The sequence below is a fragment of the Periophthalmus magnuspinnatus genome, chromosome 9 (assembly GCF_009829125.3).
Source record: "Periophthalmus magnuspinnatus isolate fPerMag1 chromosome 9, fPerMag1.2.pri, whole genome shotgun sequence".
NCBI classification, from domain to species: domain Eukaryota; kingdom Metazoa; phylum Chordata; class Actinopteri; order Gobiiformes; family Gobiidae; genus Periophthalmus; species Periophthalmus magnuspinnatus.
Window position 1 is genome coordinate 13,380,548 of NC_047134.1, and position 23,759 is coordinate 13,404,306.

The 23,759-nt window shown below is 39.0% G+C and overlaps 4 protein-coding genes across 6 annotated transcripts; 2 read left to right on the top strand and 2 right to left on the bottom strand.

Annotated features, from left to right (window-relative positions):
* Window positions 1–41: 41 nt before the first annotated feature.
* tfip11 (tuftelin interacting protein 11) lies at window positions 42–4,538 on the bottom strand. 3 transcript variants are annotated; one of them, XM_055224210.1, is made up of 15 exons: window positions 4,425–4,538; window positions 3,972–4,188; window positions 3,724–3,892; window positions 3,138–3,291; window positions 2,931–3,058; window positions 2,699–2,857; window positions 2,414–2,605; window positions 2,161–2,340; window positions 1,886–2,017; window positions 1,662–1,765; window positions 1,414–1,582; window positions 1,087–1,330; window positions 873–1,015; window positions 632–797; window positions 42–515 (listed from the first exon to the last, which is right to left on the bottom strand). In XM_055224210.1, the coding sequence occupies exons 1-15, from the start codon at window positions 4,498–4,500 to the stop codon at window positions 169–171; spliced, it is 2,580 nt and encodes an 859-aa protein (XP_055080185.1). In that variant the 5' UTR covers window positions 4,501–4,538; the 3' UTR covers window positions 42–168. The 3 variants fall into 3 exon arrangements, with proteins under 3 accessions (XP_055080185.1, XP_033828532.2, XP_033828533.1); XM_033972641.2 differs by having other exon boundaries at window positions 154–515; window positions 638–797; window positions 4,425–4,510; XM_033972642.2 differs by having other exon boundaries at window positions 154–515; window positions 3,972–4,180; window positions 4,425–4,459.
* A 232-nt stretch (window positions 4,539–4,770) lies between these two features.
* On the top strand, window positions 4,771–6,329 carry srrd (SRR1 domain containing). The gene is made up of 6 exons (XM_033972163.2): window positions 4,771–4,980; window positions 5,058–5,098; window positions 5,351–5,550; window positions 5,615–5,713; window positions 5,804–5,955; window positions 6,027–6,329. Exons 1-6 carry the CDS (start codon window positions 4,835–4,837, stop codon window positions 6,274–6,276), a joined length of 888 nt encoding a protein of 295 aa, XP_033828054.1. The 5' UTR covers window positions 4,771–4,834; the 3' UTR covers window positions 6,277–6,329.
* Window positions 6,330–7,052: 723 nt separating this feature from the next.
* On the bottom strand, window positions 7,053–15,924 carry si:ch211-166a6.5 (clustered mitochondria protein homolog). The gene is made up of 28 exons (XM_033972161.2): window positions 15,604–15,924; window positions 14,407–14,513; window positions 14,152–14,323; window positions 13,397–13,534; window positions 13,158–13,309; window positions 12,936–13,090; window positions 12,680–12,802; window positions 12,466–12,595; window positions 12,303–12,395; window positions 11,882–12,048; window positions 11,621–11,800; window positions 11,122–11,544; window positions 10,961–11,034; window positions 10,777–10,881; window positions 10,610–10,710; window positions 10,387–10,539; window positions 10,233–10,295; window positions 9,870–10,102; window positions 9,700–9,784; window positions 9,437–9,590; window positions 9,222–9,361; window positions 9,065–9,145; window positions 8,865–8,990; window positions 8,668–8,777; window positions 8,505–8,598; window positions 8,302–8,427; window positions 7,827–7,900; window positions 7,053–7,720 (listed from the first exon to the last, which is right to left on the bottom strand). The coding sequence occupies exons 1-28, from the start codon at window positions 15,650–15,652 to the stop codon at window positions 7,228–7,230; spliced, it is 4,101 nt and encodes a 1,366-aa protein (XP_033828052.1). The 5' UTR covers window positions 15,653–15,924; the 3' UTR covers window positions 7,053–7,227.
* Window positions 15,925–16,714: 790 nt separating this feature from the next.
* On the top strand, window positions 16,715–22,766 carry ddhd2 (DDHD domain containing 2). Its single transcript, XM_055224315.1, is given in 18 exon segments — window positions 16,715–16,785; window positions 17,221–17,391; window positions 17,548–17,740; window positions 18,623–18,810; window positions 18,894–18,983; window positions 19,068–19,188; window positions 19,265–19,354; window positions 19,442–19,583; window positions 19,659–19,873; window positions 19,950–19,970; window positions 20,100–20,220; window positions 20,291–20,387; window positions 20,462–20,644; window positions 21,040–21,195; window positions 21,287–21,389; window positions 21,460–21,621; window positions 21,752–21,920; window positions 21,997–22,766. Coding segments are annotated over 17 exon segments (2,253 nt in total). The 5' UTR covers window positions 16,715–16,785; window positions 17,221–17,274; the 3' UTR covers window positions 22,082–22,766.
* Window positions 22,767–23,759: the final 993 nt, after the last annotated feature.

Genomic DNA, 23,759 nt, shown 5'->3' on the forward strand with positions numbered 1-23,759 from the left:
AATGTTGTGATTTGATATATGATCCAACAATCCAACTATTTATAAAGATTATTCAAAATTTTATTTTCACGTTCACAGAATGCTAAAACATTTACACAAGAAAAGAATAAAAAGAAAAGATACTGAGTACATTTCAGCTGTTTGCCCATCTTGTATTATCGCTGATAATCACTTGGCCATATCTATAAGACTCTGTAATGATGTGGGCACCCACGTTTTCTCACCTTGCACAAACACAACTCCTCTGTCTATGTATATGACAATTCGTCCAAAAGTGTACAATTGTTTTCCCAAATGACGCTTGGCTACAAGGGGCATAAACACTATATTGTTCTCCTCTGCTTTGGCCTGTACAAGGTCTTTGAAGTTTGTTGGTACACTGGTGTTGAAACCTCTGGTAGCTACACTCTCAGCATCTCTGCGCTCTTGCAGTGCTTCATATTGAAAGTCCTTCCGTCTCTCTGTCTGAGTAAGATATGCAATATTTTCCCTTGCACCAGGCTGCATGTATACACCTGCGAATAAACAGAACAATGACATATCTAGAATGTCTCAGTAATGCAATCATACCTCGATAAGATAGCTCAGTAGAATAAACAACTGCATCGTATTTAGGTGAGTGAATACTAACCTACACCTGAAGAGACGGCTCGATTCATTATATCCAAAGCTTCGTTAAATTTCTCCTTGATAAGTGGTTGTGTCAGTAAAGCTTCACTGAACATGCCTTTCCATCCAAGATACCACTTTGTGATTTCTTCATAATTGGGGCTGTTACTCAACCATGAACATAGTACCTATTAACAGAAATAAATAGCTTTAACATGAGAAAATTAAGAAGATATTAGACATTATGAGGAGTTGTCACAGACCTGCAACCACTTTGGGAAGAAGTTTTTGTCCAGTAAAGATACAAGACTGGAAGGCGAAAGCATGCCCTCCCAATCTATGACCCAATTAAATGGCTCCATTTGTTGTTGATGAGGGTTAATGACAAGCTCCTCTAAACACAAGGCTGAAAAAAGTGAAATCATTATAATCTGTACATGTTCTGTACTATCTATTGTTACATGTCGGATTGCTTACCCAGTTTAGGAATGATGTTTTTCACCATGAAGGCCTCCCATGCTCCTGGTGTGAAAACATCTTTCCAGGGTTGCAGAATGAGACGAGCCGATGCGTCACTAGGATGCCATCTCTGCAGAGCATTAGAAAGTTTGCTTCTGATGGGAGGGTAAAGTGGCTCTAGACGTGACTGAAGCAATGGTAGCCACGGATGGATCCAGGAATGTATGGGCACCGTGTCAGTTAGTGGATTCCAGTTATCAACCTGAAATTATTTATTTAACACTTTTGTTAATGTACATCTATATTAATGAGTACAGTTTAATGCTTTTAATTACTAGTTTTCACCTCTCTCTGCAGGTGGGGTAAAATGAGTTGTTCTAGTACATAATCAAGGATCCACTGGGGAAGGAGGGGTGCCCATACTTCAATACAGTCGACCATTGGGCCAACATTGCGAGGTGGCCATTTTGACACACATGTCCTCATCACAGGAATCCATACTTCCCATAACAACCTAAATAATCAACATTGCAGTGTAAAAAGGTAGTCCTCTGAGTCAGTGACTGTTTATTACATAATTCTAGCTGCTTTACCTGTGGTACGGATCCATGTTTGAATCTGGGGTGTTGGAGTGAATGTTTCTTGTTTCAAGAATAGCTCTCCATTGTCCAATGTCTTCCAGGCAATAAGTGCTATCCTGAAATAATCATATTTTACATAATTTAAAATGAATAATAAGACTATTACAAATTCATGGCAATTTCTAAACTCAATTAAAGCAGATTTCATATTAAAAATGACAAATTAAACTATTTACTTTTAACGGGTCCCAAGAATGAAGTTTCTCTTTCAGCAATGGATGAATAGCAACGGCAAGATCGGCAAGTCCCATGGTCTTATATTCCTCAAAAAAGTCACTTTGCAAGGTATCAAAAATTCGAGCACACTCCTAATTTAAACATCCAACAAATGAAACATAACTTACTGTTAAAGTCTCATAAGTAACAGAGTTATCTGAGATTATATATATATATATATATATATATATATATATATATATATATATATATATATATATATATATATATATACCTGCAAAGTTGGACCCTCTCCTGGTGCAGTCTCTCCTGACGGAAAACGCTCCACTAATGTCAGGACAGCCTCCATTCTCTGTATCGCACTTTGCTCTGTTTCCAATCTGGATAGCAGGGTTTTTGATTCATGATTCAAGGATGTGACCATATCTTTTTCATGCTGCAGACGCCTTGCAGACTTGTAGAAAAAGAGACATGTTTTAAAATCCCAAGACAATATAAACTGAGTACTAGGAATAACATTTTCATACCTGCAATATGTTCTGTTCAGTAAGGTCAATGAGCAGTTGAAGGTTATGTTCAAGCTCAGGGAGTGCAAATCCACAGCCTTTCTGATCCCGTGTGGCTGCAGTTGGTGGCTCCTCATCAGGGACACTGTGTTTGTTGGACATCTGACTGTAACTGTAATACACTTTCTGCTCTCTGCCAGTCATATCAATTACCTATGAAGAAACACAAAAGATCAAGTGGAATATGTTTACAACAATTTAGATTTAAACATTGATAGGAAAATGAAATTACTACCCAAGGCTTACCTTCACCTGTGCTAACTCTCCCGCTGACGTGCCAGTACTTCGCCCTGCCAGTTTGCCTGTAGCCTTGAGCTCATCCACTGTTCGGTATGAGTACTTGGGTTTCTTCTTAGTTGCACTGCTTGCATCTTTGCGCCACTGCCCCAGTTCCTTCTGAAACTCCTGAAAACACAGATTTTCAGTGGCATTTAATTGGCTCCCTACAAATCAGTTTAAATTTGATATTATACTATACCTTTTCTTCCTCTTCCTCTGAATCCACAGTTGGAAAGTCCTGAAGACTCTGTTGGGTTCGCTCAGTACCATATGCACCAACTGCCCCTTTGCCTTTACGAACCTTGGCCTCAATAGGGTTTACAATACCTATAAGGAAAAAATATTATTTTCCCTACATAAAACATTATTATCAAACAAATCATCATGTCTCTCGATGTGTTCTTACCTTGTGCATTTTTCCCCAGACCTTTGCCAGGTTGGTAACCCATTTTTTGCAAAAGTTTTTGGCCAATCCCTTTTGTGTGTTTTTCCCAGCTCCCAATTCCTTGTCCAGATTGGCCTGCAAACCGGTGGAAACTGGTGTTTCCTCGAAAATTTTCCTAAATGCATAATACTTAATTTAGGGATGCACCGATCCAGCTTTTCCTATTCCAATTCTGATGTATATGTGATATTCCTGATATCAACAGACACTAGGGCAGACTCTGAAAATATAATTTACTTCCTTCAAATAGAAACAGAATATGGTCAAAATGATCGAGATGTGTTATTTAACATTCTGTAGCCATAGAACAATTTTGGAAAATATTACGGGGTAGTTCAAGCAAACATTATCCAGTAAATGGTCTTATCACACCAGTTTATAGACCAAAATGGGATGTTGACTGAACTGATATCTTGGAATATCTAATCCATCAAAATTCAATATTGGCACTGATATCCGATGCCAGTATTGTTTCGGTGCATCCCTAATTTATTTAAACACAAATCTGTAGGATATCAAATGAATTTGGTGCCTGTGAAAGCTTTACCATCTGAAGTTTTTTGGGTGCACTCCCACGAGGAGGGAGCTTGACTGAAGGTGAGTCATCCTCAGAGTCATCGGATCCATCTTCCTCTTTTTCCTTTTGTTTCTCCTCAGCAGCAGTTTTTCTCAAACCAGCACTCACAAAGTTTACTGGAGCAGAATAGTCTTTGGACCTGGGAAAGCATATTACATGTATAGGCACACTGTGATACTGGATGTTTGCAAGTGTATTTTCTTTTATTTATTTGTTACCTTTTCCCTCCAAAGCTGGGCCTCTCATCCTCATCAGAATCTCTGTCAGCCCATATGCCATAGGTAGCTTGCTCCTTTGTCGGCCTCGTTCTGCGGCGGTCAGGGTTAAATTCGTTGGCCAGGTCCCATTCTGTAACCTCAAACCTCTCGACCTCAACCCCATCGTCCTCCTCGTCCCCTATCCGTCCATACAGATGTGACATGGACATCTGTAACACTATGTACACAATTTACGTTAAATATAAGATTAGTTAATAATCGCACAAAACTAAAATATTCATGCGCAACTATGTTGTTTTATGTTTGCTATTAATGAGTTATAACGACGCAATCTTCAACTACTAAACGCTACGTACAGTAAACGCTGTGGCTATGTCCCGCATTAATAATAAAGCAGTCACCGTAAATTATAAAAATTTTACTAAGGGTTAAGGGTTGTGAAAAATAACAAACCTGTTTCAGTCAATATGAATATCTTCTCTAAAAGACCAAGAAATATCAATATTTTTACTGTAAATGTCAGGGACATTTATCAACATCTCCGAATGGCGCACCGCTTTCTAAAGTGTTTCCGGGTGAAAAAAAACATTTTCAAAAAAACTCATAAGCTTGAAACACATTTTATATTTATTTCTATATTTCAACAGCATACAATATAAATTAAATTACACAAATATTCACCTTGCCATTAATTGTAATATATATTTTTGGAATTTATTTAACACCGGAAGTAAAATCTTGTGTGTTGCAGTCAAAACAATCCCACGAGAACCTAACGCCCCACATCGATGCCCCACATGTGCACAATTCCAAAATACATGTATATGATTTCTATTTTGCTCATGCTTATGTAATATGTAGAGATGTCAGGAGACAGTGAGGAGTGGCAGGTGGCTCGGCGACATAGAGGTAAAACCAAAAAGACAAAGATCCAAGTGTCTTTAAACGAGCCAAACATTCAAGAACATTTGGATGTTGGCAAGACTGAAAAGCGACTCAGGCAAACAGCGTAAGAAAAAAAGTTCGATCAAATGCTTGGCATGGAAAGTTTGTTTAATCTCACGAAAATCTCTTTATATCTTCTAGCTCTGATCTAAAATGTGAAGCTTTTTACGAGAGATGGAAAGGTAGGGTAATTTGGATTGTGCTTGTCCTACCAATAAAAATTTGCCATATTGTGTTCCCAACTAATTTTATTAATCACCAGGAAAATATAATAAATGTCCACCCTGTCATGGTAATTAATGATTTAACCAAAAAAGTCTCAGTTGAACAGACAAATACATTTGAAAATGGGAGGTTTCCAAGACACTTAATGGGTATTCATTTGTCATTTGTCATTGAAGTCATTAATGTTATGATTGTTTTTTTCCCCATAGACGAGTTGCTAATGGCAGCATCGGGAATTCAACATTTTCAAGAGAAGAACAGGGACTCTTTGGTGTCAGCTGACCATGGGCTTAATTGCTCATCACCTGGACAAATGCATTGTGTGTGTTATGGGCTGGGATCCTTCTCCTCTTGTGTATCTGCACGCTACCAGCTGGCCATGTTACTGCTGCTTTTAGATGCACTGAAGGTAAAATTAGTACTTAATGTATTGAAAAGTTCATATTATTATTATTTTATTTTATTTTCTCTAGATTGAGCTAAGTGACTGCTGGGTGTTTGATCCTGTGTTTTCTTCTGGGGAGAAAGATGTATTAAAAAGAATAGGACTGAGTGTGTTGACAGAAAATGAGGTAGATGTTTTTCTTTGTTTCAGCAATATAGATATAGATTTTTTTTAAATCAGTGTACTGCCAGTTAATCATGACTTAATCTTCTTACAGGAAGGAAAGCGGCAAGTTGATAAACCAACATTTTTTTACTTGATGCACTGTGGGAAAGCCCTTTACAACAACCTTCTGTGGAAAAACTGGAGCAAACAATGTCTGACTGAAATTATCATTATTGGAAACAGCTTCTGTGGTATGAAAGAAAGGTATGTTATTTTGTTATACGTTGATTAATTCAACAGCAAAATTGTATTTTTAAACGTAGTTTTTTTTACAGGACAATTGATAGAGAATTTAACCGAGATTACAGATACATTAGCCAGATAGCCGCCGTATGTATGGAGAGCCTGCTTCCTTGTCCATCCCACATGATCGACGTCTTCAGTGACACTGCAGTCATTACCTTCCCTGCTAGTGGTTTAGACAAACTTTCAGATTCCACTTGGGTAAACTCACCAGAACCACTATATAAACATTGTGTTGATTTAGAGATTGTATGCAAGGACAAAATTTACTTTTCATTGTAAATATGTTGTCACTTATTTTGCCCGTACATTGTTCTGGAGGGTGCATTTTTACATTGAAAAAAGCGGGTTGGCCCCACTTGGGAACATTTTATACTGTTTTAAACTTTGAGTATATGTTTTATCTTGTTTTATTTTTAGCTCATTTTTAGCATATGACATATAGGTATATAATTTGGGTGTTGCTAGGATGAAGGGACTGTAGGTGCACATGGCAGCACACCAGGCTTCCATCGTATACATATGCGCTATAATAATAAGTTCTGTCATTGTGTCCTTAGGCAAGACACTTCACCCACATTGCCTAGTATGAAAGTGGTGTGTGCGAATGATAGGTGGTGGTCGGAGGGGCTGATGGCGCAGATTGGCAGCCTCGCTTCCGTCAGTCTGCCCCAGGGCAGTTGTGGCTACAATAGTAGCTTACCATCTCCAAGTGTGGAAATGAATGACTATAGTGTAGTGCTTTGAGAGGCTTTGAAAAAGTGCATTACAAGTGTAAGCTATTATTATTATTAAATATTAATGTTCAGTCTGTATGACAATGCAATGTGGTGTTATTGAGGTTATATAGATAGGATTACTCAAATTTGCTGTAAAAAGTACTGATTATGATCAATTGGGCCAGTTCACCTGAAGGCCTGAGGGCCAATAAAAATTGGTCTGAAGGCCGCATTTGGCCCCCAGGCCATAGTTTGGACACCCCTGATATAGACAAATGAATAATTTATTCATGTTAAGTTTTGAATCTTCTGTGAAGCTGGAAAATAAAAATTGCTCTCTTTTCAAAAAAGTAAAAATTTTATTGAAGTAAAAGCCATTTTTCATGAGAATACCATCTTTTGAGCAGTAATACTTGTCTTCTAACACCTGTAGTTTTGTTTTCTTCATTCTCTTGGGAATCAAAACACCATTGGATATCTTGGACAGCTGTCATACTTTCGGGGGTCTCATTTTTTATTCCTCAGGCTCACCATTTTGGGTGGTCTCTAAGCCCCCATTAACCACTGAGACATTGCCTGCTGGTCCATTTGCTACAACTGGCTTTGAGACAACATCAGCCCAAGTCATAGCCTTGAGAACCGACGGACTTGCTGCCGTCTCAGTACCTCCATTGATTTCTCCATTTAAACCCTCTGACTCTTGTTTATCTTTGGTCTCCTCATCTGTTGGTGAATCGGATCCACCTGCATCACCTGTATCACTACTAACTGAAACCACATCATTTGCCTCCCCAGATGGCTCATTATCACCCCCTTTTTCTTCAGCTTCTGTGTGTTCACTCATTGCAGCCTCCTTTGTGCTTTCTTTTTCTTGATTTGTGGTCTGTTTGTCGTCCTTGCTGGCTCTCTCCGAAGCGCTGGCCTTTGAAAGTAAACTTTCAATTACTTCTTTTGCCACTGCAGCTTTTCTTTCCTTATGTTTCAGCTTATACTCCTGGAACCTGTCACTGAAAAATAAATAGATTTCAAAAAAACAAACCCTGCCTCAGGGCTTTCAAATTCATCACTGCGCCAGATTTGCCATTGTTATTCATGATGCATAATAAGGTTTACCTCTGCACAACCTTCCTGATTCCTGTGACCAGAACCATCTGCTCCAAAATGGTTTCAGTTGTTGGAGTGAGACACTGAGGAAACAAATTGAAGATCTGTTTTTTCCTGCTGTTCTTAAACTGTGCAGTGCAATACTGGAATTTCCCCACTGTGGGACTAATAAAGGCATATCTTATCTTATAATGTGAATTTTTGTAATTATTGTAAACATGATTGTTAAATATATATATTTTGCAGTCAACAGTGTTGACAATGATCTTAAATGCTATAAAAATTAAAAAAAAAACAAACAACAACCTTCAAATTTAATCAAAATGTTTGAAAAAAAAGAAATTGGACTCAAGGTGGTACTAAATGCATAGTGTGTTTAAACCCTTTTGATCTTCTCGATCTTCTTTTAAATCTTTTTATTTAAAATGTTAAATTCGACAACCCAATTTCCACTGTATCAGTTGCATATAATAGTAAAATGTACCTCTACTGTTTGCTCAATGCATTCAGGTCCAGCTTGTCTCATAGATCTCTCTACACGCACAGCTTGTTTGGTTATGGTGCTCAGAAACTCCGTGCTGCAGCGAGTCTGGGCATGATCTTCTCCAAACTGCACGGAGAGGATTACAATTAATACTTTGCTCAGAAGTAGATCGTTAAACCTTTTATACAACATCACACACAGACCATAGAGTTAAATGCTGAAAGAGCTTCTTTTTCATGGGCCATAGCACTTCTGTAGTCACCTTTACTGCACATGAGCTGGGCCAAGAGGTGCTGGCTACAAAAGAAAATTAAAATATTGTTAAAGAAAATATTTATATTTAGGTGTATTTAGATGAAAACATACCTGAGAGCTGTGTGCAGATTAGTGGCTCCAAAGAAGGAAGTGTTGAGCTTAAGTGCATTCTTCAGGTATTGCTCTGACTGACTCCCTGTCATCACTAGCCCCAGACAACTCTGCAAGGTAACACAATTTATTGTTTTATTGCCAGATTTACTGTAACATATTTAATCAAACTGTGACAGGAGATTATGTAAACTCACATCTAACGCGGCAGTGTAAGGGTGGTCCTCTCCATGGACTGTGAGCATTAGCAGACGCGCTCTCAGCAGGCATTTCTGAGCCAGTGCTGTTTCTCCTCCAGCATGCATGTACACAGCTAAAAGTGCCTACAAATAAAATACAAGCATGTACACGTTAAACAAACCTAATGTAATCTTACAACATGTGTAAAAATACTCACATATTGCTGGATAGTGTCTGGATGGTCAAAACCAAGCACTCTTTCAGCGATAACTACTGCTTTTAGTTGAATACTACGAGCCTGCAGCATAACAGTGAATGCATTTTTTTACCATTCCTCAAAATAAAACTTTTAACTGTGTGCTTAAAGCACATACCTCTGCTGACTTGCCCTTTAGGAAAGCCACTCTGGCAAGAACACTGTGACAGTAACATGCATCTGGATGCAGGTCATCACATACCCGACCATATAAGTAGGTGGCTTCTTTCAGCTGTTCATAAGCTTGATCCAAGAGACCTGCAATGATTGGTAGCAACATTCAATTGATAATTCAATTTGTCAGAGGAATAAAATGACAAACTGAATTTGTACCTTTTTGTAATGAGATCTGGGCTGTGCGAAAAGCTTTTGATGCATCTACAATTGGCATGTGGAGATGCTTTACAACAGGGAAGATGTTAAGAATGTCCTCTGGATTGAGTGGAGCTTTGTTTTGGTTGTCTAGGAAATAGTCTTTGAGTCTCAACTATTGATCAAGAAGAATTCAAAATATGAATTCAGTTATTGTGCATATTGTCATTGTTATTTTCAATAGAACATTTTTTATGATTTTACAGTAAATCAATTATTATTACCTGTATTCCAGTCTTCAAACAAAACTCCCTAAGCAGAGACAGTTTCTGAAGGCCATACTGCTCGACCAGGTGGTTTGGGCCAGTGCTATAACAAATTAACCTAATTAACGATTCTGTTCTTGGAGAAAGACATATAGATATATAAGAGACATATAAGACATATGCCATACCCTAGTGTGTCAGAGATGCCATATGTCTCAGCTGCATCCTGGCACACCATGTTCCAGAGCTCCGCTGCTGTCAGTGTGCTCCAAGGTGTGCTCTCAGAGGGCCCAGCCCCGCGGCCCCTTCGTCGTGATTTCTTTTTCATGTCGTCCGCAATGGAGGGGGGCATGTAGTGTGGGACCAATAGGCAGCAGAGGAAATGACTGACAGCTGCAGAGAGACTTGACACGTCCACGCCCTGCACAGACACGGCCCCAGGGTTTTATACATTCCAACTCAAGTCAAGAGCCTTCACCTGCTGCTCATTACTTTGCTCCAGGTAATAACAGAAAAAGTAAAAATGGTTAAAAGCAAATCTCACTAAGTACCTGCACAAAGTTGTTGAATATTCTTTTTGTTGAGCGCATAAAAATTTCACCGATTGCTATCCTCTGATGATAAACACAAATAAAAAGAGAAATGGTTGATTGAAATGTTGAACATCTGAAATTGACACACATAAAATGAAGAATCTACGCATACCAGTATGTGCCTTAGTCTCTCCTTGTCTTCTGATTGGTTGATAGCCTTAACCACATGACCTAAATAGCGGAGGTTGATTCCTTTATGGTGTAGGGCCTTTTTCAAGGAAGCACCATCAACTGGACCTTCATTATTTTCTAAACAATAGTCCACCTATTTAAACAAACAAGATACAATAAATACAACATAATACATCATTGTGTCTGTTTAATATTAGACTTACAAAAGCTGGGATCTGATGTGTGATTATGAAGGCTGCTGCCTCCTGCAGTAACCTCCTCTGCAGATTTGTTGACTCATTTTCAGTACGAGGGAATTTCACTCCTACATTGAAAGAGGTGAGTCAAAGCACAACAGATAAACCAAGAATGTATTTGTGATTAGCTGTACCTGGGGAGTAAATGTTTGGGTTGAAGCGCATCTCAAAAATAATAAGGCTGATGGAGCCCACCTCTTTACAAGCTTCTCTGACAGCACTTGTAGACCGAGAGTCACCTACCATAAGAAAAAAAAAATTATAAGCTTTTATCTCTAAGCAAAATATGTTACTGCAGTAATGTTTAGGATCCCTTACCTGCTGTCGCACACTCTTCAAAGCCTCCATTTTCATCCAGCTTCTCCCTCACAATCTGACTGAAGTGATTATGTCTAAAATTGAAATGAATTATAAAGTATATAGGGAGACCAAAAACACATATTACCACATCATCTTGCCAGTTCATGAATGAAACTTACTTGTGCTGAATAAATGCCTGGAGCAACTCTGGTCTTAGTCTACACAGCCCATGAGGAAAAGACTTTGGAAATCCAGTGTCTGAACAGTAATTGTCAGGCCAAAAAGTAGCTTTGACTTCATCTTGACCATTTTCTTGGTTTCCATCTTCAACAGGAACACCCTCCATTTCTTTAAGTGCCTCTGGACAAAAGTTGGCATCAGCGGGGAAGCTTCTAAAGACATCGAGCACATAGAACCTCCGATCAGCTCCTACAAGGCCCTGTGCATCAATGGATGTGAACAGTGGCACCACATTTCCTTTGGGTGACACAACGACATGTCTTTGAATGGACAGAGCTTTGGCTGCTTGTGCTAAGTGTTCAAGTAGACATCTGCGCTGGGGGGATTCTTGGGGTCCTGCGTTCACTCCATACAGAAGGCCTCTGCCAGACGTAAAGATACACATGTCAGTAAAACGGTATTCATCCTGCTTATAAATAATAATGTGGTGAACTATACCTTGATGCTGGAGGCGCTTCCTGGTCCTGCTCTGAGCCTTCTATTCCTGGAGCCAGGCCCTGAGCGGAGAGACGGACCCCTCTGTAGTCCACCACCGCTGTGGGCAGAGTGTGCAGCCCCTGTGACCCCTCTATGTCACTGTAGGCCTGGACCCCCTTCAGCTCCAGCCTCTGAGCTGCTCTACAGGACAAAAACTACAGGTTGAAACACCACAACAACACTTTTGTATATATGCAGGTGAATTGTTTTATTGTTTTTTACCTCCGACCTCTTTCTCCACCAAACACGTCACTTGCAGCTCCTTGACTCATAAACAGACCGCCCCACAGGAACGCTGGGTCCTCAGGATTTCCATTGACAGGTTCCACAAAACCATCTATGACATTTTCTGCTCCCTGAGTCACAGCTCTGACAAATGCACTATTGACCTGTCAAATGTAGAAGATCTGAATGGATATGCATTTTATTTAACATTACTGCACACATGATCCTGTTCTACACAGGGGTAAAAAGAATTATTTAGATACAGATCTGTTTTTTGTACTATTTTGAGTCACTGAATCAAGGAACAGAAAAGATAATAAGCTTTAGAGAAGTCTGTCACTTATGTGAGATTACAATAGAGTTACCGGTGCCATGACAGAAGTCTAAAGCAAAGGTTTGCTGTATTGTTTGTGGATACCTGTAGCAGAGCTTTGTCTCTTTGCAGTCTCTCCTCCAGACTTCCTTGGGGAAGGTCTCTGGCTGCTTGTAACTCTTCATTCCAGTCGGGAGCCTATAAACAATGAAAGATGTGTCAGTGACACATTGATTATCACAATGTGTCAGTTTGTGTTGAAACTAACCTGTGCTGGCTGTTCATCCACTCCAAGTCTGCTGAAAGTGTTTTTATGAACACGAGAGGAGCAGGGCGGCCCCAACCAGCTCAGTGTGTGATAAGGGGTGGGCAAGGCCTCAAGTGGGGGCAAGTGAAACCTGAAGGACAGAAAGCAACTTTATTACACCGGTCATAAAGACACAAATGATTCATATCAATTGATGTAAAACAACATGTCTCACTTGTTTTTGAGAAGGATGAATGATTGTTTGAATGCTGGACTGAGGTGGCAGAGAAGGTCGGTGAAACAATGGGAGACTGGAGCTGACTGTGCTGGACGGGGATCAAACACTTCTTCTGTAGACCTGAAATTAAGACAAATGAAACCTGTTTGAAGACTATATTAAATAGCATTGTGATTTAAAAATTAGAACCATATGATGAGGCAAGCACATAACAACTTAGTGCTATTGAATTAATGCTCAAATAAACTGATACCTATTGAGGAAAAAGCCTTTTGGACAGGAGGTGATGTCACAGCGCCGTCCCTCTGTTGTTACCACGGTGATGTAGAGGAAGTCTCCCTGCATCTTTCGGTGTCCTGGAGGAGGGTTCCAACAACTGAGGCTCAGGTCCCTCACACAGCTAGGAGTCTGATGTGGCAAATGTTAAGTTAATCTCACATGCATCTTCACAATTATTCAAATCTCATAAAATTACCTCTGGTTGTGAGCTATTTGGTAGCAGAGCCATCAGAGGTCTTTCATGAGAACCAGGGAGTAGATACTCAGGACTGTTGTCTTGATTTGTTACTTCAGTTTTTGTATTACTTAAAGAGCGTTTCAGGTTTTTTCCATTTTGTAAAGTTGTGTCTGTACAAGAAAGGTGAAATGTATCAAATTATTTGTTTTGATAGTGAAGTTTTCCTCCAGTACTCAAATGAGTTTATGAGTGCCCACCTTGTGCATGGCTTTGTGTGATGGTGTCCAAAATACTTGGTGAGCGTCCTTCTCGCAGTGTGTCCTGAGGTGCTGATGTTCTCAGTAGTTCAAGCACACGCGCCAGGTGAAGTCGAGCTGAGTGAGCAGTGTACGGCTCTGAAGAGAAAAAGATGTATTATTTCTTATGTATAAGTTTAAAATTTCAACATAGTTGACTGACGCAGCAATCATAGGGGATTCCCTATATCATGTCTACATGATTTTCTCTCTCAGCACATATTAACTTTTTTTTTTTTTAATTGAGGCAAGTGGTGGAATTATGAATATAGCTGACAAACAATGATCGGGTCCAACATTTATATTCTGTTTGGATTTAATTCATGGCAAAACAGTACACATTTCATAGAGTTATATAGGCCTCTGCATATATGTTGACATCATATTTTGGAATGTAGGACCTAAAGGCTCATATTTATCTTACAAATTGTACAGATATTTTGCCAAGAACAATACAACGGCTTAAATCCCACCAAACAAATTTTTGTTACTATATTTATTTTGTTGTAGTAAGAAAACACTTGTATATGAAGTCCCAGAGAGAGTTAAGAGAGACTGGATGTAATTCAGCTATGGAGGAGTTTGTTTTGGACCATTCAACCATGTTGCTACTTATGTAACATTATGTAACTTTTGTTTGTCTTTTTGTTTTTCTGTTTATATTTTACAATACAGCAATTGAGATAGGTCCGTTATAATGTGTAAATGCATTGTACCTTCAGTTAGACGAAGAATAGATCCAGGTTTGAATCCTTTAAGACTTTGCATCTGTGAGAGGGGGTCAAGAGTTGCTCCAGCAAGAGACAGGGACAGATTTGAGCGTGGAAACACTTCGTCCCTTGAAAGCAGAGTCATTATGGCATCTTGAACCAGCCAGAATCCATGCACCTACAAAGTATTACCAAGAATTATACACACAACATAGTTCATGGCATGGTCACAATCTGCCTAAACTGAAATACAAGTCAAACCTGCAGTTCAAACTGCTCCACTCCTGCCCCCTGTATTTTCACAGAGAAAGTGTCTTCATCTTTCTTCAGATCAATGGAGTTTTTTGCAGTGGTAGGGCTTGTGTCATCTGGTACAAGGACAAACACAAACATTCACATTCAATAGCTTGTAAGGTGGTACATTTATGTTTTGGTTTGTTATTAGGCAATGAATCATCTCAACATATAAAATTCTTTAAAAAGCTGGTAAAAAGTTAGGTGATATATACTGTCATCTGATTTAATTATAATTCTAATCACAAAAAATCTTGACATGAGGTTCTATGGGAGAGTGCCCAAAGGTGACTTATGAATTATGCAGAGTTTAGTGAAAGTGGGTGCGTCTTCCTTTAAGCTCTGAAGATTCATCGGTTGAGCAGGACTCAGCGTGTTTCTCAACCTGTAGTGTGACTTAAGCTGTGTGTTGAATTTGCCTACTGGCCTTCATGTCATCTCAGGGTGAAGGGACAGCCACACCCTGCGCTGGCATGTGGAGCCTCTTAAACGCATAAACTATAGTTTGTCAGTGAAGCATGGACACCTGCATGACTATGTTGTTGTAGTATAGTATTGTTTGCAATCTAAATTCTTAATTCTTGCTGTCACTCTGGGACTAGTTAACCTCTGGAAGACACCCAAAAAGTTTCTATGTTTGTGATTGGCTAAAGAAAAATCCCTCCTCTCTGCAGATTCTCTGTGCATTTATTGGACCAAGTTACTACTACTAAGAATACAGCATTGTTTTCTGCAGCCAGTAGTTGATTTGGCAAAGGCATCTAGGAAATACCTGACGTACATTGTTAAGCCAATTATGTTTTTACGCAAATGGCAAACGTCACTGACAATGCTGCAAATACTTTTAGGGGCATTTTTATGATACTGAGAAACTCAAGATAGTTGGTTTTAGATGTGTTTTTTTCCCAAGTGGCTCTAGTGAAGTTAGCCTGCAAGAGCACAGTTGGTAGCAACAGCTATTTCAAGTTAAAGAGATATAACTTGTTAATTATTTACTGCAATTGCTCAGTACCTAGTTGCTATGAAGTTGGAAAAAGCAGAAAATAGGCTAGGCTTTGTAATGTAAAAACTCCCACTCCTTCATTCTATGCTGTGAGGGAGGTAGGAGATAAAGGATTGCAGCACATAGGAGGGTCAGGGATAGAGAGAAAATGCATTTCTTACCATTCTTGGCCTGACTTCTGCCTCCCCCTCTCCTCACTTTGTCCTTCATGTCTTCGAGTTGGAATTTCCCAAGTTTCCTTTTCTGCCTGAACTGTACAAGTTGTTATGGCTTCCGGAGAAGGCCAGAAATCTGTGAAGAGAGCAGAAGTCTCTAGCAGAGTGAAAGTTACTGTTCCCTGCTCAGGACTGTGACTCCTGCCCCTCTGAGCTAGGCAAACTTAGCTTATCTGCTCTATGTGTGTAAAACGCCACACCCTCTTATTGCTCCACACAAGCTCATTATTCTGTGTGTTGATGTCTCACTTTTGTTGGACTGGGTGTGTCTAAAGCAGTAGTCTTCCTTCTCTGAGCAAGCTCCACTCCTGCACATGCCCCACCCCCAAGAGCTTAGACACTAGAAAGAAATGCAGACTACGATTGTAATGGAATGGAATACAGTACGCAAGGTTAAAAAGGCCTACACCCCTAAAACGGACATTTAATCTGTCATTTTAATCCGATTTACTTGCATGATTTTTGTTTATAAACATTTTCCTAGCCATAGCCATGTTCAGAGGTTTAAACTTTCATATATATTTCTCTTAACTTGACATATTTCTATTCCATAGCAAGCATCATTTTGAGTTTAACAGCTGAAGTCTGTATATGCTACTTTATGACACAAGATGTCAGGAAACTATTGTAGCTAGTTTTACGTCCAATGTAATGGTGTAAACTATCAAGTCAGCAAATAAATTCATCCTGCATCAAAGTAAGTCAAACATTTTTAAATCGTTAAAACTAACAATTGCATATTTATTACTTCAGGTAGGTAGTAGGCCGGAATGAAGCAACTCGCATCTATGTTGTGTTAAGTTCTTAAATTATTAATAATCTTTACATTTAAAAAAAATAACATTACAGTTTATATTATTCTATAGAAATGTACAATACACTAAAATATAGACGCGTGGTTTATTAGGATATTAAGTCAATCACGCTGAATAGTCTCCTTTTCGTAACACTTGAACGCACCAGTTCCTGACAGGAGGGGGAGGAGCCTGATGAGGGGGAGGACCCTGATGAGGGGGAGGGGCCTGAGGAGGGGGAGGAGCCCGTCCTTGTTAGCTAACGCGGATCAAGCTAAACACAAACAGCCATGTCAACTTCAACAATTTAACCTCGTTCATAGTGAAGCACTAGGTACGTGTACTGCATATTGCATAAATGTTAATTATACACAGTAAAGTGTATTTAGGTCAGGCCACTGTGCAGTTTAGTTGCCATCTTAGCTGTGTAACTTGCTAACATGACCCTGTCATGTCATCGCACAGCACAGTCCAATGTATGTAGCTTTATAGACAGGACATTTATATAAAGAAACCCACGATTAAGTAACGAGTGCACCAAAATATTGTTATCGAAACCAATGAGACGTATACACTTGGCAACAATAGATTATCATGAAGATACTGTAGAAGCTCCTATCATTAATTGTATGAACCTAATTGATGCATGGAACAATGGCCATGATGTTTTATGTTAAACAGGCCTCATAACACGAATAAATCAGATCCAGCCAAAGTTCTGTTTACAGCGTCATATCACTTGCTTGTGTCTCTTCAATCCTTCGTACAGCCAGATTTGTCCCTGAGAGCCTGAGCTGGGGGCTGTGGCCTGGAACTGGGGCTAATGTCAGACTGTCCCGATGAAGACGGGGGTCTGGTGCAACCTGCCCCAGCAGGCACAGCCATTTTATTGGGCAACAACACACAGTCAGAGACCACCGAAACTTCAGCAAAAGACAAGGTCTGTGAGAGCATATGCATGTGTTTTACACATTGAGTTTAACACTATTATACAAATTATTTGCAGTACTTTCAGTTTTGTATTGTATACATTATTATCTATTTTCGAACTTTTATTTTAAGAATCATAAAAGTAATTATTTTGACTCTGTTTCAGGTGACCCCTGTGATAGATGAGGCTTCACCGTCTTCCACTTCTTCTTTTGAGATGCTCGACATGGAGGCGGCGCCTGCTCCCTACCAGGAGGTTCAGCCTCACTGGTTCTTCTGTAGACGTGCTGATGACAGCACATCTTGGCAACCCTTCAGCTTAGTGGACTCTGTGAAACTAGAGTCTGTTTACAGCACTGGTATGTAAAACATTGCATTTTAATCTGGAAAAGGAAAATAAAACATTCATTTTAAATATCTGTTATGAAAGTTTATACTGTTGCTGTCAGTTTGGTGCCAGTTAAAATACTTCTGCTTTTTGTCATTCTGCTGCTAACTGCGGTTGGGATTCCTTCTGCTCAAAGAACAGTCGTACAAATCCTCACCGACAGCACCATTGTCAAAGATTCTTCTGTGCCAAATGCAAAGCTTAGACAATACAACAGTGATGTGCTAAACTTATCCATCAACTGTCCAGTAATGGCATTGTAGTCTTTTTTTAAAGTAAAAACTGTATAGTGCCAACATATTATATATAAGTGTTTAAAATAGAAGCGATGGGTGATATGGCAAAAAATGTAAATCACGATTTTCTTAAAGCCAGATTACAATTTTGTTTTAATAACCTTGCCATCACAAGGTTGGTAAAGTCATCTGCTTCTCCTGAAAGTTCAAACTGGTTAAATCCAGGTAACCCATGGGAAAGGTAGATGGGAAAAGGGTCTATTTAACCAGGCAGCTGCATTAAATATCCTATAGATAAATAGCAGATTGTCACAGGCATGAAATCACATTTAGATTTTTGTCACCTCTATCGCCCATGCCAGCTGTAATCAATAGTTTACAATGAGAAAGTAGTCACTAAGGAGCCTGTGGATCAATACAAACATTTCTAGTTGGAATATGTCAGCATTCTCTATAATATTACTAGGTGTGTACCTTCCTTAAGGGCCATTAGCAGTCACAACCCAAATGTAACCCAAAAGTTATATAAAGGTTATGCTATGGTATATGGTTTATAATAATATCAAAGACATTTATAACATATTAGGTAGTAAAATGTTACATTTTGTTTCCATTAGGGAGCAGTTGGGACATACTAGTAGCTGTGGATGGAGAGCGGTATGATGTGCACATTAATGAGAGAAAGCGTTATGCTGTGTACTGGGAACAAGCGCCCACTGAGGTCCGCCGCTGCACTTGGTTCTACAAAGGAGATAAAGACACAAAATTCATGCCCTACTCTGAAGACTTTAGCCAGAGTTTAGAGGTAGAATAACATCATCATTCATTCATGAACTCCAGGTGTTAAATGTATATGCTTTATTTATTTTTATCCTTTTTAATTTTAAGGATGCTTATAAGAAAGCAATAACCAAAGATGAGTGGAAAACAAAGCTGGAGTTTCCCACAGGAGAAACTGTAATAATACACAACCCTAAAGTGTGTTCATTTAATATGATTTTAATATGGTGTATTGTCAAATAGTTGATCATTCTAATCATGTTATTTTACTCTCACAATTAGCTCATAATGCAATATCAGCCAATATTTGCACAAGATGAGTGGGTCTCCTCCCCGTCAGAGAGCACTCGACCCAGAACAGTGAAGAGAGGTGTAGACAGCATTATTGTAGATATACCTGATGGTATGGAGTATTCACTTGAATTCATACAAGTATTCATTGTTAATTGGCTTATTACATTTCAAACATATATTTCCAGGTGAACCAGACAATGTTGACCATCTTGTTTTTATGGTGCATGGCATTGGTCCTGCGTGTGATCTCCGCTTCAGATCTATCATACAGTGTGGTGCGTTGTACAAATGACAAGTACATATGATTTTAATACACATGTGAGCTCATTGTATATGTTCAACTTAAACTTTTGTGTTTTCAGTTAATGATTTCAGGAGTGCGTCTCTGTCCCTCCTGTCCTCTCATTACAAACGCGCTCAGCAGGAGGACAAAATAGGGAGAGTTGAGTTTCTACCTGTGAACTGGCACAGTGCTCTACACGGTGATGCAACTGGGGTGGATGAGTATGTGTCAAATGCTACATCTAGGTAACATAACAATAACCCAGTTTCTCTAACCTATTTTCTTTTTTTTATCAGGGACATCCAGCGAATAACTTTGCCCAGTATTAGTCGGTTGAGACACTTCACCAATGATACTCTATTGGACCTGTTTTTCTATAATAGCCCCACATATTGCCAGACTATAGTAGACACGTGTGGCCTTCAGAGATCCAACAGGCCTACATGCACTATTTAAAGAGCGACAGTCCAGAGTTTAAAAGGGGCTGTTTCTATTGTGGGCCACAGCCTGGGTAGGTTTTCAAATTCTACATATAATAACAACAAAAATGATGCAGCATTTAAATCTGACATATTTTCTCCATGTAGGCTCACTGATACTATTGACAGGTTAACAAATCAGAGGACTGGATCAGAGGCCAACACTGAGAAAGTATGATTATAATCACCATTTTTTACTATATATACTTAACCCTGTTAGTTGTACATATTTTTTTGCCTATTTTTTCTTTTTAGAAGATTCCCAGGGAAGAGTCAAACTGCCAGCACAACATGACCATTTGGAAGAGTTTCTGACCCAAATGGACCTACAACAGTACCTGACCCTTCTGCAGGCTGAGGACTTGGATCTTGAATCTTGGTAATAATTGTAATAGATAAACAAAACAAACCGATTCACTGATTATGATCTTTTTTTTCTGTTTATTTTAGGTTCTATGTCGTGACAATGACCTGAAAGATTTAGGGATTCCTCTTGGTCCTCGTAAAAAGATCTTAAATGCTGCCAGAAGAAAAGTATTCCCAAAGGTTTGTTATGAGTATCTAAATCTGTGTACTGTGATAGAAATTACATAATCAATTGTTTTATTTATTATTCTTAGGATTGCAGGCAGAGTTCATTGTTTCTGGCACCAGAATTGCATGGTTCCTCTCAGGATTTGTCGGCCAGTGATCACAATGATAATCAGTCTTCAGGGTTGGTGACACAGCAGTCCCAGTTGCACAGAGCCCAGTCTGTCACCAGTGCTGTTGACTATGAACACTTTGATGTAGGCATCGGACAGGTAAATCATATTACAACAAACAGAGGTATTAGGGGTCCGGAGAGCGTTGTTAAAATGTATCATATTCAGTAAAAACATTACGTTACTGCTTTTCTCCTTCCCTGCTTGCCGGGACAGACCAATGGAGGCATAGCGAAGGGACAGGTGTGTCTGTCTGGCCTGAATTCGCACACTTTTTAGCTCAACCCTTTCTTAAAGCAGTTCTTACGTGGAAGGACTCAAAGATCATAATCATTAGATGTCCGTCTTGCATGATTGGAGACCAGTAATGTTTTTGGTGAAACATCATTCTGCCCTGTGTTGTGTTGTTTTCATGTCTCTCAAACAATATGTGATCCATTTTTGTTTCGTTTTTTTGTAAAATAACTAAAGAAAAACATTTGTTGCATTTTTAGGTTTCCATTGACTATCCACAGTTGGCATTCCATCCACAGACATTTTTTGCATTTGGCTCTCCCATTGGGATGTTTTTGACTGTGCGTGGGCTTAAACGCATTGACCCAAACTACACCTTTCCAACCTGCAAGAGTTTTTACAACATCTATCACCCTGTAAGATCCTTTATTAGTCTGAAAAGCTCTCATAAATAATAATAATAATAAAATAATAATAATAATAATAGAGTTAATATTTGCTGTGCAGTATGATCCTGTAGCTTATCGGATAGAGCCCATGATTGTGTCAGATGTGGATTTGGAGCCCATGCTAATACCTCACCATAAAGGCCGCAAGAGGATGCATCTTGGTAAACAGTTGCTTTTTAATTAGTAAACAGCAAAGTGGGTTGTGTTTTTATATATTTTTTATATATACAGAATTGAAGGACAGCCTAACTCGTATGGGCATGGACATAAAAAACAATGTTTTGGGCTCCTTGCGGACAGCGTGGCAGTCTTTTGCGCGACTCCCTGTCGCTGCTTTGCCACCGGTTGAAGCAGGAGAATCTTCAGTAGAAGGAAACCTACAAGATGCACAGGGTAATTTATTTCCTGAAATGGGTTGTGTTATGTAATACTCTACTCCAGGCATTTTTTGCCCTTTGCTCTGATTTGTATTGCGGCATTTGGAGTGTGTTCGGGCTCATTTTTCCAACTCTTGTTCCTGCAGGTGAATGTGTTGAGGCAGAGTTCCCAGTTTCCACAGAGCAGCCAGAGCAGCTGCAGATCAAAATGGGCATGTTGAATGGAGGGCGTAGAATAGACTATGTTCTTCAAGAGAAACCCATTGAGAGCTTCAATGAATACCTGTTTGCTATCCAGTCCCACCTGTGTTACTGGTGAGTCATTTGTTTTTAACTATCTTGTTTTGTTGTGTATATGTCTGATACCCTGTGGTCTGCTGTTCTTTTTTAGGGAGTCGGAGGATACTGCTCTCCTGGTTTTAAGGGAAATATATGACAAACTTGGTGTGGCTTTTGACCAGCCTCAACAGTATTGAAGTTAGAGCTCTTCTTTAATGCCTTACCAAATGGGAGTAGTTTGTATGGATACGGCACTATCCAAAACTGGGCTTGAATACCGAAAATGTAATTTTATTTCAGCACTTTCCATATTTTTTGCTATGCACTTTAACTCCATTATTTACATATCCTTCTAATTATCATTCTAAATATATGTTGAGTAGGAAGTACATGGACGGCACATGTAACAACCACAAAGACCTTGTGTATGTGTAACTAATTTAGTTTAAAATGCTTTTACTTAAAGATATTAACACTATTGTAAAACAAATTAAAGTAATTTGACTATATCTCTTAATCCACAGACATCAGGTTTCTGTGTTATATGTTTGACCTCTGAAAAATAATTGTTGATCTGTTTCAACATGCTTGGCAGCTGCATTTTTTCAGTTGAACATTACTGAACTCATTTCTTGCCTCAGTGCAAATCATGATCATATATTATTGTCTGTTTTTATTTAACTGAAAGATTATCTTTATGGTGTGCAATTTTCAAATCCGATAAAACCCATTTACCATGGACTGTTCAAAAGAATTACATGTTGAAACTAGATCTTATTTATCTTATGCCAAAGTCTGAAAACATTGAACAGCTGACAAATGAAGGTGATCCTTACTGTCAGAATTGTCGTTCATGTATGAAAGTGGATTTGCACTGATAATGGTACTGTTTTGGTCTGTAATTTCTTTATCATATTAATTTTACTTTTAACTTTTCTACAGGAAACATAAGTGGTAAACATCTTTTCAAAAGTGTACTAAAATATACTAATAAATCTACTCGATAATACGTTGTGTGTCTATTTATTTGACACTCACACAACATATCATTATTTACTGACTGACTTAAGGACGTTAGCAATGACAATGATTCATCATCCATGTCTAGGGTCATTAATCACTGAGGGCAAGTTGGAACCACTGAAACTTGGCAGATGTGTTGAAAAGACTGCGCATGCGTAATTTCATGAGTCATAAAAACAATCAATGGGGGTTTTGTGTTAGTGGACTACTGACCCTGTCCTGTTGCAGGTTCCGGAAATCACATAATATCGACGTCACCGGATAACAAATGAGTATTAAAATAGAGATTAACATAAGATAAGCGTATATTATTTATTTGAGTTTTGAAAAGTTCATGTGTTGTGTATTTTCATAGTTATTTTACTAATAGGCGAATTTGTCACTGTCCTCACGCTATTTTTGATCCATGAAGAGGAAGAAGGAATAAGAAGGTATGTACTCGTGTCTATTATTGTTTTAAAAGGAAAATGGGATATAATTCACATGTTCTGACCAAATATGCGTTGATGAAAGCATTCAAAGTCTGTGCGCTTCTGTTGTACAAACATGTGGTCACGGGGGTTGGCTTTTGGTCACAGCAGGTAGGAACTTGGGCACAACAAGTGGCAGTGTGTTCTGCTGCCTCCTCTCCATTGCCCCCTACACTCTTCCCTTTCAGTGTCAGATTTTCTATTCACGTGGATAACAATAGAAGAGACTCTTTCTCTGGAACAATAGTCTGACCCCTGTTACAATACCCCAGTGACACACATGATGCATTAATGAACCCCCCACCTAGTGTTTCTACAAACCTTTGGCATGCATACAGCTCTTTATTTCTTTTTCTGAAGGAGATGGCAGGGCTAACAAGAG